Raw genomic sequence first — 16,668 nt, forward strand, 5'->3', positions numbered from 1 at the left:
TCATTCTTAGGCGGAAGTTTGAAACCACCAAGACTCTTCCTAGAGCTGGCTGCCCGGCCAAACTGAAGGAGAAGGAGGAAGATGGAGGAGTGCTGCCAAGATGGAGGAGTGCCAAGATAAGAGGAGGAGTGCCAAGATAAGAGGAGGAGTGCCAAGATAAGAGGAGGAGTGCCAAGATAAGAGGAGGAGGAGTGCCAAGATAAGAGGAGGAGGAGTGCCAAGATAAGAGGAGGAGGAGTGCCAAGATAAGAGGAGGAGTGCCAAGATAGGAGGAGGAGGAGTGCCAAGATAGGAGGAGGAGGAGTGCCAAGAGGAGGAGGAGGAGGAGTGCCAAGGTAGGAGGAGGAGGAGGAGTGCCAAGGTAGGAGGAGGCCAGAAGGAGTGCCAAGATAGGAGGAGTGCCAAGATAGGAGGAGGAGGAGGAGGAGGAGGAGGAGTGCCAAGATAGGAGGAGGAGTGCCAAGATAGGAGGAGGAGGAGTGCCAAGATAGGAGGAGGAGGAGTGCCAAGATAGGAGGAGGAGGAGTGCCAAGATAGGAGGAGGAGGAGTGCCGAGATAGGAGGAGGAGTGCCGAGATAGGAGGAGGAGTGCCGAGATAGGAGGAGGAGTGCCGAGATAGGAGGAGGAGTGCCGAGATAGGAGGAGGAGGAGTGCCAAGATGGAGGAGTGCCAAGATAAGAGGAGTGCCAAGATGGAGGAGTGCCAAGAGGAGGAGTGCCAAGATAAGAGGAGGAGGAATGCCAAGATGGAGGAGTGCCAAGATAGGAGGAGGAGTGCCAAGATAGGAGAGGGAGGAGTGCCAAGATGGAGGAGTGCCAAGATGGAGGAGTGCCAAGATGGAGGAGTGCCAAGATGGAGGAGTGCCAAGATGGAGGAGTGCCAAGATGGAGGAGTGCCAAGATAGGAGGAGTGCCAGGGAGTGCCAAGATAGGAGAGTGCCAGGGAGGAGTGGGAGGAGTGCCAAGATAAGAGGAGGAGGAGTGCCAAGATAAGAGGAGGGGAAGTGCCAAGATAGGAGGAGGAGGAGGAGTGCCAAGATAAGAGGAGGAGGAGGAGTGCCAAGATAAGAGGAGGCCAGATAGGAGGAGTGCCAAGATAAGAGGAGGGAGGAGGAGTGCCAAGATAGGAGGAGGAGTGCCAAGATAGGAGGAGGAGTGCCAAGATAGGAGGAGTGCCAAGATAGGAGGAGGAGTGCCAAGATAAGAGGAGGAGGAGTGCCAAGATAAGAGGAGGAGGAGTGCCAAGATAAGAGGAGGAGGAGTGCCAAGATAGGAGGAGGAGTGCCAAGATAGGAGGAGGAGTGCCAAGATAGGAGGAGGAGTGCCAAGATAGGAGGAGGAGTGCCAAGATAAGGAGGAGGAGGAGTGCCAAGATAGGAGGAGGAGGAGGCCAAGATAAGAGGAGGAGGAGTGCCAAGATAAGAGGAGGAGGAGTGCCAAGATAGGAGGAGGAGTGCCAAGATAAGAGGAGGAGGAGTGCCAAGATAGGAGGAGTGCCAAGATAGGAGGAGGAGTGCCAAGATAGGAGGAGGAGGAGTGCCAAGATAGGAGGAGGAGGAATGCCAAGATGGGGGAGGAGTGCCAAGATAAGAGGAGGAGGAATGCCAAGATGGAGGAGGAGTGCCAAGATGGAGGAGGAGGAGAGCCAAGATAAGAGGAGGATGAGTGCCAAGATAAGAGGGGTAGGTGTGCCAAGATAAGAGGAGGAGGAGTGCCAAGATAAGAGGAGGAGGAGTGCCAAGATAAGAGGAGGAGGAGTGCCGAGATAAGAGGAGGAGGAGTGCCAAGATAGGAGGAGGAGTGCCAAGATAGGAGGAGGAGTGCCAAGATAGGAGGAGGAGGAGTGCCAAGATAAGAGGAGGAATGCCAAGATGGAGGAGGAGTGCCAAGATAAGAGGAGGAGGAATGCCAAGATGGAGGAGGAGGAATGCCAAGATGGAGGAGGAGGAGAGCCAAGATAAGAGGAGGAGGAGAGCCAAGATAAGAGGAGGAGGAGTGCCAAGATAAGAGGAGGAGGAGTGCCAAGATAAGAGGAGGAGGAGTGCCAAGATAAGAGGAGGAGGAGTGCCAAGATAAGAGGAGTGCCAAGATAAGAGGAGTGCCAAGATAAGAGGAGTGCCAAGATAAGAGGAGTGCCACGATAAGAGGAGGAGGAGTGCCACGATAAGAGGAGGAGGAGTGCCAAGATAGGAGGAGGAGGAGTGCCAAGATGGAGGAGGAGGAGTGCCAAGATGGAGGAGGAGTGCCAAGATGGAGGAGGAGGAGTGCCAAGATGGAGGAGGAGGAGTGCCAAGATGAAGATGTAGGAGGAGGAGGAGGAAGATGGAGAAGTGCCAAGATAGGAGGAGGAGTGCCAAGATAGGAGGAGGAGGAGTGCCAAGATAGGAGGAGGAGGAGGAGTGCCAAGATAAGAGGAGGAGGAGTGCCAAGATAAGAGGAGGAGGAGTGCCAAGATAAGAGGAGTGCCAAGATAAGAGGAGGAGTGCCAAGATAAGAGGAGGAGGAGTGCCAAGATAAGAGGAGGAGGAGTGCCAAGATGGAGGAGGAGGAGTGCCAAGATGGAGGAGGAGGAGTGCCAAGATGAAGATGGAGGAGGAGGAGGAGGAAGATGGAGGAGAAGTGCCAAGATGGCTGCGAGGTGGCTTCAATAGAACTTTTGTGATTAGAGTTGTTGATGTTTTTACATAAGTAGATGAATTGGCAAATATGACTCTATTCGCTAACAGGACAGTGTGCCTGACTGTATTGAGTGAGTCAACGTATGTGTAGATGTGTTTGTCCTGGTTAAATTAGGAGTCTTGCTGAGCTCTTGTATGTTATTGCGTGTGAGTGTACGTGTGCGCACACGTGCATGTGTGTGCGTGCGTGCGTGCGTTTATGGACACATACTGTAGCCATGTGTGTGAATCCTCCTCAGGGTGTCAGCACAAACTACACTATGTCCAATCCAATTACACAATGTCAAATCAGAGACAGAGCGTTCCAAACCCAACCAGACAGTTGAGGCAGCACAGAGAGGCCGGAACAACACCTAGAGGGATAGGTTATGGGTACAGGTCGTGAGGAGGGTGGTTGCCAGGGGTGACAGTTTGACTGGTGAACTGACTCTTGATGTGGAGGAAAAGCATTAAATGCCACCTGTGATTTGCCAGCTGCCATTGGTATCCATTATTACGATGTGATACAGCCCATTACTACGATGTGATACAGCCCATTATTATGATGTGATACAGCCCATTATTATGATGCGATACAGCCCATTACTACGATGTGATACAGCCCATTATTATGATGTGATACAGCCCATTATTACGATGCGATACAGACCATTATTATGATGCGATACAGCCCATTATTACGATGCGATACAGCCCATTATTACGATGTGATACAGCCCATTATTATGATGTGATACAGCCCATTATTACGATGCGATACAGCCCATTACTACGATGTGATACAGCCCATTATTATGATGTGATACAGCCCATTATTACGATGCGATACAGCCCATTATTATGATGCGATACAGCCCATTATTACGATGCGATACAGCCCATTATTACGATGCGATACAGCCCATTATTACGATGCGATACAGCCCATTATTACGATGCGATACAGCCCATTATTACGATGCGATACAGCCCATTATTACGATGCGATACAGCCCATTATTATGATGCGATACAGCCCATTATTACGATGCGATACAGCCCATTATTACGATGCGATACAGCCCATTATTACGATGCGATACAGCCCATTATTACGATGCGATACAGCCCATTATTACGATGCGATACAGCCCATTATTACGATGCGATACAGCCCATTATTACGATGCGATACAGCCCATTATTACGATGCGATACAGCCCATTATTACGATGCGATACAGCCCATTATTACGATGCGATACAGCCCATTATTACGATGCGATACAGCCCATTACTACGATGTGATACAGCCCATTACTACGATGTGATACAGCCCATTATTACGATGTGATACAGCCCATTACTACGATGTGATACAGCCCATTACTACGATGTGATACAGCCCATTACTACGATGTGATACAGCCCATTATTACGATGTGATACAGCCCATTACTACGATGTGATACAGCCCATTATTACGATGTGATACAGCCCATTACTACGATGTGATACAGCCCATTACTACGATGTGATACAGCCCATTATTACGATGTGATACAGCCCATTATTACGATGTGATACAGCCCATTACTACGATGTGATACAGCCCATTATTACGATGTGATACAGCCCATTATTACGATGTGATACAGCCCATTACTACGATGTGATACAGCCCATTATTACGATGTGATACAGCCCATTACTACGATGTGATACAGCCCATTACTACGATGTGATACAGCCCATTACTACGATGTGATACAGCCCATTACTACGATGTGATACAGCCCATTATTACGATGTGATACAGCCCATTACTACGATGTGATACAGCCCATTACTACGATGTGATACAATATACAGCCCATTACTACGATGCGATACAGCCCATTACTACGATGCGATACAGCCCATTACTACGATGCGATACAGCCCATTACTACGATGCGATACAGCCCATTACTACGATGCGATACACCCCATTACTACGATGCGATACAGCCCATTACTACAATGCGATACAGCCCATTACTACGATGCGATACAGCCCATTACTACGATGCGATACAGCCCATTACTACGATGCGATACAGCCCATTATTACGATGCGATACAGCCCATTACTACAATGCGATACAGCCCATTACTACAATGCGATACAGCCCATTACTACAATGCGATACAGCCCATTACTACGATGCGATACAGCCCATTACTACGATGCGATACAGCCCATTACTACGATGCGATACAGCCCATTATTACGATGCGATACAGCCCATTATTACGATGCGATACAGCCCATTACTACGATGCGATACAGCCCATTACTACGATGCGATACAGCCCATTATTACGATGCGATACAGCCCATTATTACGATGCGATACAGCCCATTATTACGATGCGATACAGCCCATTATTACGATGCGATACAGCCCATTACTACGATGCGATACAGCCCATTACTACGATGCGATACAGCCCATTATTACGATGCGATACAGCCCATTACTACGATGCGATACAGCCCATTACTACGATGCGATACAGCCCATTACTACGATGCGATACAGCCCATTACTACGATGCGATACAGCCCATTACTACGATGCGATACAGCCCATTATTACGATGCGATACAGCCCATTACTACGATGCGATACAGCCCATTACTACGATGCGATACAGCCCATTACTACGATGCGATACAGCCCATTACTACGATGCGATACAGCCCATTACTACGATGCGATACAGCCCATTACTACGATGCGATACAGCCCATTATTTACGATGCAAATCAAATTTGATTTGTCACATACACGTGGTTAGCAGATGTTAATGTGAGTGTAGCGAAATGCTTGTGCTTCTAGGTACGAACGTGCAGTAATATCTAACAAGTAATCTTAACAATTTCACAACTACCTCATACACACAAGTGTAAAGGAATGAATAATGCAAATGTTACATTTGTGCTGCTCTCATTGACCAAAAGTAAAGCGTGGCTTTTCTGACACTAATGACTGTAATTATCAGGACCTCGTATTGAGCAGACACACAGTACACTGCTGCTTCCAGACATGGTAAGGCTCTGAGCACATACTGAAGCTTCATCATAATACTCACAGGTTTAGTGTGTGTGTGTGTGTGTGTGTGTGTGTGTGTGTGTGTGTGTGTGTGTGTGTGTGTGTGTGTGTGTGTGTGTGTGTGTGTGTGTGTGTGTGTGTGCTGCTGTCACTATGTAGCTGTCTGTGCTGTGCGGTATGAGTCATTCTCACTGGGTGAGATCCAGTGGGGATTTCATCATCACTACTGTAATTTAACCCTTAGATGGTCATGGATTTAGTTTGATTTCTATGCAAACACATTATTGTCATCTTCACGTACACACACACACACCCACGTGTCATTCTGTGTTGATAGCATAACGTCTGTGGGGTGATGGGTTAACATTGGATCTGGTCTCCGGAATCCTGGCCTTTGAGAGACAAACACACACACACACACACACACACACAGCCTAGGACCCCACCTACGTGTCTGATGAGAAAATACAGCTGGGTCATGTGAAGTCTCATTACATCTCTGCCACTAAGCACATTAGTGTCTGTGTGTGCACACCAGAATTTGACGTTATGCCAATATGCCATCGTAGTCAACAACGTAAGAAGATTTCAAGTACTTAGCTAAATGTTCCAGATTATGGAATCAGCACTTGAAAAGGTCCAGTGTGACGGTTTGAAGTGTGTGAGTGTGGTGGCGTGAGTGATTTGTGATGCAAGGATAAGAGCTGTGTCTGAGGTCTCCAGGGACAGGTATGGAAGCAGCCATCACTCCCTTAGGAGTCAGGGTGCCCTTCTAATGTCGGGGGTTTTTCAACAGGATCAGATTTCTATCCCAGTGTCACTTTGGAATGTCTAACACTGTAGACTCTGTTTAGGAGTCATCTGAGTGACCTGTGTGCGTTTTAATCTGTGCATGCGTTCATCAGCTTCTGCCCACCTCCCTCACCACCCTATTCCCCGTTATAGTGCACTACTTTGGACCAGGGCCCATAGGGGATGTAGACATGTTCCCTCACTCAGTGTTAAAGTTTAATCTGCTCCCTGCTGGATGACAGATGGAGAGTTCTTCTTCCACATGTTTCCTCCTGAAACATACAGATCCCCATTAGTATCCTCTTATTCGTCTGTCTGTCTGTGTGTCTCAGTCTGTGTGTCTCAGTCTGTGTGTCTGTCTGTGTGTCTGTCTGTGTGTCTCAGTCTGTGTGTCTCAGTCTGTGTGTCTCAGTCTGTGTGTCTGTCTGTGTGTGTCTCACTCTCTGTGTGTCTGTCTGTGTCTCTCTCTCTCAATTAAATTCAAGGGGCTTTATCAGCATGGGAAACATATTACACATTGCCAAAGCAAGTGAAATGGATAATAAACAAAAGTTAAATAAACAATACAAATGAACAGTAAACATTACACTCACGAAAGTTCCAAAATAATAAAGACATTTCAAATATCATTATGTGCAAATAGTTAAAGTACAAAAGGGAAAATAAATAAACATAAATATGGGTTGTATATTTACAATAGCGTTTCTTCTTCAATGGGGTTGCCCTTTTCTTGCCCTTTATTGCCCTTTTCTTGTGGCAACAAGTCACACATCTTGCTGCGGTGATGGCACACTGTGGTATTTCACCCAGCAGATATGGGAGTTTATCAAAATTGAGTTTGTGGGCCTGTGTAATGAGGGAAAAATGTGTCTCTAAAATGGTCATACATTTATTTGGCAGGAGGTTAGGAAGTGCAGCACAGTTTCCACAGCCTGTCCTCTCTCTCTCCCTCTCATGTAGACTGATCATGACAGTCCGCACATACTGTACAAGGCCTCGATACATTCAGAGTAGACTAAGAGAGATGGTATTAACATCATTTTATGTTGTTGGCAGGAATCGACTACAAGACGACTACGATACTCCTAGATGGAAGAAGAGTCAAGCTGCAGCTCTGGTGAGTGAAGTCACTGAACATACACACGGTACCCTGCTAAACTCATCCCATTTCCACCTCAGGGATATTGAAATGTTAAATGTGACTCTATGGATGAAATATGGTTCCATTTGGAAGCAATAGGGTTCTATTTGGAAGCAATAGGGTTCCATTTGGAAGCAATAGGGTTCCATTTGGAAGCAATAGGGTTCCATTTGGAAGCAATAGGGTTCCATTTGGAAGCAATAGGGTTCCATTTGGAAGCAATAGGGTTCCATTTGGAAGCAATAGGCTTCCGTTTGGAAGCAATAGGGTTCCATTTGGAAGCAATAGGGTTCTATTTGGAAGCAATAGGGTTCTATTTGGAAGCAATAGGGTTCTATTTGGAAGCAATAGGGTTCCATTTGGAAGCAATAGGGTTCCATTTGGAAGCAATAGGGTTCCATTTGGAAGCAATAGGGTTCCATTTGGAAGCAATAGGGTTCCATTTGGAAGCAATAGGGTTCCGTTTGGAAGCAATAGGGTTCCGTTTGGAAGCAATAGGGTTCCGTTTGGAAGCAATAGGGTTCCGTTTGGAAGCAATAGGGTTCCGTTTGGAAGCAATAGGGTTCCGTTTGGAAGCAATAGGGTTCCGTTTGGAAGCAATAGGGTTCCATCCTAGTTCACGTCTGTGTCCCAACTGCAATCCTGTTCCCTACATAGTGCACTACTTTTGACTAGGTTGTATGTAGGGGATAGAGGGCCGTTTGGTACACAGACCCTCGTCTTATCATCGATTTGATAAGTACGGGGGGGCGGTGTACCAAACAGTACCCCGACTGTATCATGTTGATCAGATTAGGAGAAGAATAGAGTATTGTCCCGAAGGAGGTCAGCGAGAGGCGGACCTTGTTATAAGGAGAATCGTAAAGGCAGAGATGAGTTCTGTACAGAGGCTCAATAAGAAACATGCAAGTCTGATTACAGTAAGGGGGATTGTAGCCATATTTGTCAATAGGGATGAGGGAAGGACACACACACACACACACACACACACACACACTCTGCGGTCCCCATTGTGTGCCATCCCCGCCTCTCCACTCTACTCCTGACCCCCTACCCTGAGAGCAGTACTTTTATTTTTAGAGGGTTTTGCTTTTAGTCGAGTCAATATTGAATTATTAATCTGGAAATTTAGTTTGATGTCTAAGAGGATGAGATTATTTCATGCTTTAACAGAGAGGGTGTTAGAAATGCTCTCTATCCTCCTCCCTATGGCTACACACTAATCACAGCTGTCATTGGGGAAACAGTGGTAAAATGGGGCCAAGAGACAGAAGCTATTTTTCAATCTTTATTTATTTGTAAAAAATTATTTTCTCATTTACAACTGTGACCTGGCCAAGATAAAGCAAAGCAGTGCGACACATACAACCACACAGTTACACGTGGAACAAACATACAGTCAATTTTTTTTTATTTTTTACCTTTATTTAACTAGGCAAGATCAGTTAAGAACATATTCTTATTTTCAATGACGGCCTAGGAACAGTGGGTTAACTGCCTGTTCTGGGGCAGAACGACAGATTTGTACCTTGTCAGCTCAGGGGTTTGAACTTGCAACCTTCCGGTTACTAGTCCAACGCTCTAACCACTAGGCTACGCTGCCGCCCCCCCCCCCCCAATAATACAGTAGAAAAGGTCTATATACAGTGTGTGCAGGTACGATAAGGGAGTTAAGGCAATAAATAGGCCATGGTGGCAAAGTAATTACAATATACCAATTAAACACTGGGATGGTAGATGTGCTGAAGATGAATGTGTAAGTAGAGATACTGGGGTGCAAAGAAGCAAGGTAAATAAATACAGTATGGGGAAGAGGTAGTTGGATGGGCTATTTACAGATGGGCTATGTACAGGTGCGGTAATCTGTGAGCTGCTCTGACAGCTGGTGCTTAAAGCTAGTGAGGGAGATATGAGTCTCCAGCTTCAGTGATTTTTGTAGTTCGTTCCAGTCATTGGCAGCAGAGAAGTGGAGTCGACGATCGGTAGGATGGTCAGTTTTACGAGGGTATGTTTGGCTGCATGAGTGAAGAATGCTTTGTTTGCGAAATAGAAAACCGATTTCTAGATTTAATTTTGGATTGGAGATGCTTAATGTGAGTCTGGAAGGAGAGTTTACAGTCTAGCCAGACACCTAAGTATTTGTAGTTGTCCACATATTCTAAATCAGAACCGTCCAGAGTAGTGATGCTGAATGTGTGGGCAGGTGCGGGATAGTGTTGTTGTGGTTATTCCTATGGTTATTGGTTATCCCTAGGTTTAGGTTAGTGGTCACAAGGCCATCAGACTTTAAACAGCCATCACTAACACAGAGAGGCTGCTGCCTACATACAGACTTGAAATCATTGGATACATTAATAAATAGATCATTAGTCACTTTAATAATGTTTACATATCTTGCATTACTCATCTCATATGTATATACTGTATTTTATACCATCTATTGCATCTTGCCTATGCCGCTCGGCCATTGCTCATCTATATATTTATATATTCTTATTCCTTTACTTAGATTTGTGTGTATTAGGTAGTTGTGGAATTGTTAGATTACATGTTCGATATTGCTGCACTGTCAGAACTAGAAGCACAAGCATTTCGCTACACCCGCAATAATATCTGCTAACCATGTGTACGTGCCCAATACAATTTGATTTGATTTTAACCACAATAACCCTAATCCTAGGGATAACCACTAGCCCTAGGGATAACCAATAACCCTAACCCTAGAGATAACCATAATAAGCATAACCCTAGGGATAACCAATAACCTTATCCCTAGGAATAACCGTAACCCTAGTGATAATCAATAGCCCTAACCATAGGGATAACCACAATAAGCCTAACTCTAGGGATAACCACAATAAGCCTAACTCTAGGGATAACCACAATAAGCCTAACACTAGGGATAACCACAATAAGCCTAACACTAGGGATAACCACAATAAGCCTAACACTAGGGATAACCACAATAAGCCTAACTCTAGGGATAACCACAATAAGCCTAACCCTAGGGATAACCACAATAAGCCTAACCCCAGGGATAACCACCAAGCCTAACCCCAGGGATAACCACCAAGCCTAACCCCTGGGATAACCACCAACCCTAACCCCAGGGATAACCACCAACCCTAACCCCCAGGGATAACCACCAACCCTAACCCCAGGGATAACCACCAACCCTAACCCCTGGGATAACCACCAACCCTAACCCCAGGGATAACAACCAACCCTAACCCCAGGGATAACAACCAACCCTAACCCCAGGGATAACAACCAACCATAACCCCAGGGATAACCACCAACCCTAACCCCAGGGATAACCACCAACCCTAACCCCCGGGATAACCACCAACCCTAACCCCGGGGATAACCACCAACCCTAACCCCGGGGATAACAAACCAACCCTAACCCCGGGGATAACCACCAACCCTAACCCCGGGGATAACCACCAACCCTAACCCCCAGGGATAACCACCAACCCTAACCCCAGGGATAACCACCAACCCTAACCCCGGGGATAACCACCAACCCTAACCCCGGGGATAACCACCAACCCTAACCCCGGGGATAACCACCAACCCTAACCCCGGGGATAACCACCAACCCTAACCCCGGGGATAACCACCAACCCTAACCCCAGGGATAACCACCAACCCTAACCCCAGGGATAACCACCAACCCTAACCCCCCGGGATAACCACCAACCCTAACCCCAGGGATAACCACCAACCCTAACCCCGGGATAACCACCAACCCTAACCCCCAGGGATAACCACCAACCCTAACCCCCAGGGATAACCACCAACCCTAACCCCCAGGGATAACCACCAACCCTAACCCCAGGGATAACCACCAACCCTAACCCCAGGGATAACCACCAACCCTAACCCCAGGGATAACCACCAACCCTAACCCCAGGGATAACCACCAACCCTAACCCCCGGGATAACCACCAACCCTAACCCCAGGGATAACCACCAACCCTAACCCCGGGGATAACAAACCAACCCTAACCCCGGGGATAACAACCAACCCTAACCCCAGGGATAACAACCAACCCTAACCCCGGGATAACAAACCAACCCTAACCCTTGGGATAACAAACCAACCCTAACCCCGGGATAACAACCAACCCTAACCCCGGGATAACCACTTGTCAACCCTAACCCCGGGGATAACCACCAACCCTAACCCCCAGGGATAACAAACCAACCCTAACCCCGGGGATAACCACCAACCCTAACCCCGGGATAACCACCAACCCTAACCCCGGGATAACCACCAACCCTAACCCCGGGATAACCACCAACCCTAACCCCCAGGGATAACCACCAACCCTAACCCCCAGGGATAACCACCAACCCTAACCCCCAGGGATAACCACCAACCCTAACCCCAGGGATAACCACCAACCCTAACCCCCAGGGATAACCACCAACCCTAACCCCCAGGGATAACCACCAACCCTAACCCCAGGGATAACTACCAACCCTAACCCACAGGGATAACCACCAACCCTAACCCACAGGGATAACCACCAACCCTAACCCCCAGGGATAACCACCAACCCTAACCCCCAGGGATAACCACCAACCCTAACCCCCAGGGATAACCACCAACCCTAACCCCAGGGATAACCACCAACCCTAACCCCCAGGGATAACCACCAACCCTAACCCCCAGGGATAACCACCAACCCTAACCCCAGGGATAACCACCAACCCTAACCCCCAGGGATAACCACCAACCCTAACCCCAGGGATAACCACCAACCCTAACCCCAGGGATAACCACCAACCCTAACCCCAGGGATAACCACCAACCCTAACCCCGGGGATAACCACCAACCCTAACCCCGGGGATAACCACCAACCCTAACCCCGGGGATAACCACCAACCCTAACCCCGGGGATAACCACCAACCCTAACCCCCAGGGATAACCACCAACCCTAACCCCAGGGATAACCACCAACCCTAACCCCAGGGATAACCACCAACCCTAACCCCAGGGATAACCACCAACCCTAACCCCAGGGATAACCACCAACCCTAACCCCAGGGATAACCACAATAAGCTGATTGCAAAGCTGCAGCTTGTGAGAAGGAAGAAGAATATGAGTATTTAAACAGTGGAAGGTTATCTTATTTGTATTTCTTTCCCCTATAAAACATCTTGTCCCTCCATAGTAGACTGTTGTGTAACTAATCTCATCCCCAGGCTCAATCTCAGAAGAGAAAGAGCTGGCTGGTGGATGAAATCTTTATGTACCAGATGGTTTATAGTGTCACTATATTAAATCATATCAAGAAACAATGAGTGTGACGATGCACTCTCTCATCGAATTAAAAACACAGCTGGATTTCAAATCTAATAGTCAGAAGTCTAGGCCTAAGGCTGACGCGTGAGCCAACCCAAACACTGCTCTGGCATCCAGGTCTGAAGAATGCAGTCTGGAAACATGCTATTGCTCTCGCTCTGCTCTCCCACTACCCTCCCAGATTGCATTATTTTAAATGCAGGCTTAAAATACCAGTGTCTTTAATCCTCTCTTTGTAAAACCAATTATGTGGAATGTATAAATTGTCTGAATTTCACAGACAAATATACTACACATTTGAGACGTAATTAGTGTTGATAAACATAGATAATCATCGGTGATGGTCTGACAAGTGATTGGTTGGTTGTTGGCCAACAGTAATAGATGGGTCGTTTCAATGAAGTGTTTTTTAAAAATAAATATTTTAAATAGAAATTGTGCACAAATATAGATTTTGTTAAATGAAGAGTACTTTAATATACAGGGCCTACATCCTGTTGAAAGCCTACATCCTGTTGAACTTTTTTCACATTTTGTTGCGTTACGAATTCAAATGGATTTAATTGTACTTTTGGGTCTTTGATCTATACAAAATACTCTGTCAAAGTGAAAAAGATTTACAAATGAATAACAATTAAATAACTAAAATATATAGTTGTTGCATAAATATTCACCCTTTTCCTTTAGATACCTAAATTAGTTCAAAAGTCAAATTTGGCTCAACAAAATCACATGATAAGTTACATAGGCGCATTCTGTGTGAAATAATAGGGGTTGACATGATTTTTTAAAAATGACTACTCCTGCCTCTGTCCCCCATACACACAACATCTGTAGGGTCCCTCAGTCAACTATTGAATTTCAAACAGATACAACTACAAAGACCAGGGAGCTTTGCGAAAGCCTCATAAAGAAAGGCAGTGATTGGTAGATGGGTAACAACAACAAATCAAATATTGAATACCTATTTAAGCATGGTCAAGTTAATAATGATGCCGTGGATGATGTATTAAACCACCCACACACAAAGTTGTCCTTCTGAACTGAGCTGCAGGACAGGAAGGAAACTGTTCAGGGATGGCAACATTGAGGCCATTGGTAATTTCAAAACAGCTACAGAGTTCAATGGTCGTGATGGGAGAAAACTGAGGATGGATCAACAACATGGTAGTGACTCCACAATAATGACCTAAATGACAGAGTAAAAATAATACAAATATACAGAATAAAGATATTCTAAAACAGGGCATATGTATGCAGCAAGGCAGTAAAGTAATCAGTGATGTGCAGGTTTAAGGTCATTAACTATTGTGTCTACACACCATACTTTGCAAATAAATTCATTAAAAAATCCTACAATGTGATTTTTCTGGATGTTTTTCTCATTTTGTCTGTCATAGTTGAAGTGTACCTATGATGGAAATTACAGGCCTCTCATCTTTTTAAGTGGGAGAACTTGCACAATTGGTGGCTGACTAAATACTTTTTTGCCCCACTGTATCTAACTATAGACACTTTGACTAACAAATAGCCTATTAAAATGATGGAAATTATAAGCAGAAACATAGTCACGTCTACTCCTGCTCCTCCCCTCCGGTGTTCGATGTCGTCGGTTTACTAACTACCGGTCCTGGCTGCCCATCATTATGCACACCTGGGCCTCATCATCAGTTACACCTGGGCCTCATCATCAGTTACACCTGGGCCTCATCATCAGTTACACCTGGGCCTCATCATCAGTTACACCTGGGCCTCATCATCAGTTACACCTGGGCCTCATCATCAGTTACACCTGGGCCTCATCATCAGTTACACCTGGGCCTCATCATCAGTTACACCTGGGCCTCATCATCAGTTACACCTGGGCCTCATCATCAGTTACACCTGGGCCTCATCAGTTACACCTGGGCCTCATCATCAGTTACACCTGGGCGTCATCAGTTACACCTGGGCCTCATCATCAGTTACACCTGGGCCTCATCATCAGTTACACCTGGGCCTCATCATCAGTTACACCTGGGCCTCATCATCAGTTACATATGGGCCTCATCAGTTACACCTGGGCCTCATCATCAGTTACACCTGGGCCTCATCATCAGTTACACCTGGGCCTCATCATCAGTTACACCTGGGCCTCATCATCAGTTACACCTGGGCCTCATCATCAGTTACACCTGGGCCTCATCATCAGTTACACCTGGGCCTCATCATCAGTTACACCTGGGCCTCATCAGTTACACCTGGGCCTCATCATCAGTTACACCTGGGCCTCATCATCAGTTACACCTGGGCTCTACCACCTTCCTGATTACTCCCCATATATATTGGCCTCTGTTGTTATTTCCCATCAGGCGTTATTGACTCTGTTTCCATGTCCCGACACTACTCCTGTTTTTGTATTGTTCACATTCTATTAATCTCTCCCCCTGCTTCCTGACTCCCAGCGTCTATGTTACAGATTAACACCTCAATATTACGGAAGCAGCAGTTGATCAAGGCTTCTTTCAGATGGTTAGCGAACAGGGAAACCTATACTTATACTGTACTTATCTAATCAAGGTATTCTAGTGTTTTAGTTGTCATGAATCTAAACATTTACAATGTTTCTTCCACTTTGACTTTACAGAGGATTTTGTGTCGATCGTTGACAAAAGAAAATACGATTTAAATACATTTCAATCCCACTTTGTAACGCAACAAAACAAACATGTCAAGGAGGTGTAGGCATTGTAGACCACATGGAGAATTAAATCATGCTGAAATTCCCTCCGTCAATCCTGTGTCACTTCTAGAAAGATTTCAACCCACTTGATCTAAACATTTCTCAATGTTTCACCATCATTGTAAAGGCATTAGTTATTGTTGCTTTGACAAAGTCATTTCTGAAGATGATGATTGATTTAATGTGATTCATTCAGTGTCCCTCGTTTTAAGGTCAACACTGTGATGTGAACTGAACTCTCAATGTAATATGTTACTTCCTGCTTTTATATCTTTTTAAAAGAAACACTGGTCAAATCAAGAGCGCTGGTTCTACTCTTTTTGGTCATTTTCTGGTGTTTTGTGGTGGGAAAATAAGGTGGGTCGAGCAAAACACATCAACGTTGTTACCAATGTTTTAGTCATTAAATGTTTTGGGGAAATATGCATTCAATTGCCACTCCCTGTTGCACACAAGCTTCTATTTCCCAGGTCACAAGGACATTTATGGATGATTTTAAAATGCAATCATCAACCCTGGTACGGTCAACCATAGTCACTTGTTTTTTTTTATGAAGTTGAATATGTGCTTTTAATGACAGAATGTTACAATTTGTTGAAATTATTATTCTTTTTTTACCAAGTTACACTTTTCAAAAGGCACATAATTTGTGGAACAACCCAGATGCCTTGCCCTGAATAAGGTTGTGAGATTAAGGGTGGAATGCTGTGTGATTTGATTAACAGGTGTCTGACCTGCTGACCCTTTAACCCCTGACCTCTAACCTTTGTGTGTTGTTTCAGGGACACATCTGGCCAGGGGCGCTTCTGCACCATCTTCCGCTCCTACTCCAGAGGAGCACAGGTGTGTGTGTGTGTGTGTGTGATTGTGTTTGAGTGTGTGCACCTTTGCCAAAAAAAGAGTGTGTTTAGCATTTTTCAGTATTTTGTTTGATTAATGGGT

The 16,668-nt window shown here is 45.8% G+C and overlaps 1 protein-coding gene and 1 long non-coding RNA gene across 3 annotated transcripts in view; one reads left to right on the forward strand and one right to left on the reverse strand.

Moving 5' to 3' along the window:
- Positions 1–16,668, forward strand: part of LOC118402716 (ras-related protein Rab-40B-like) — a 47,938-nt gene that overhangs the window by 26,409 nt on the left and 4,861 nt on the right. Inside the window, exons 3-4 of the mRNA XM_052477783.1 lie at positions 7,603–7,663; positions 16,509–16,569. Of these exons, the coding sequence (XP_052333743.1) occupies positions 7,603–7,663; positions 16,509–16,569 (122 nt within the window). The remainder of the gene's footprint in view (positions 1–7,602; positions 7,664–16,508; positions 16,570–16,668) is intronic.
- On the reverse strand, positions 12,887–15,404 carry LOC127911382 (uncharacterized). 2 transcript variants are annotated; one of them, XR_008078161.1, is made up of 3 exons: positions 15,064–15,404; positions 14,952–15,020; positions 12,887–14,888 (listed from the first exon to the last, which is right to left on the reverse strand). It is a non-coding gene; the product is annotated as an uncharacterized LOC127911382 (long non-coding RNA). The 2 variants fall into 2 exon arrangements; XR_008078160.1 differs by having other exon boundaries at positions 12,887–14,908.

The sequence above is a fragment of the Oncorhynchus keta genome, chromosome 24, assembly GCF_023373465.1.
Source record: "Oncorhynchus keta strain PuntledgeMale-10-30-2019 chromosome 24, Oket_V2, whole genome shotgun sequence".
Classification (NCBI taxonomy): domain Eukaryota; kingdom Metazoa; phylum Chordata; class Actinopteri; order Salmoniformes; family Salmonidae; genus Oncorhynchus; species Oncorhynchus keta.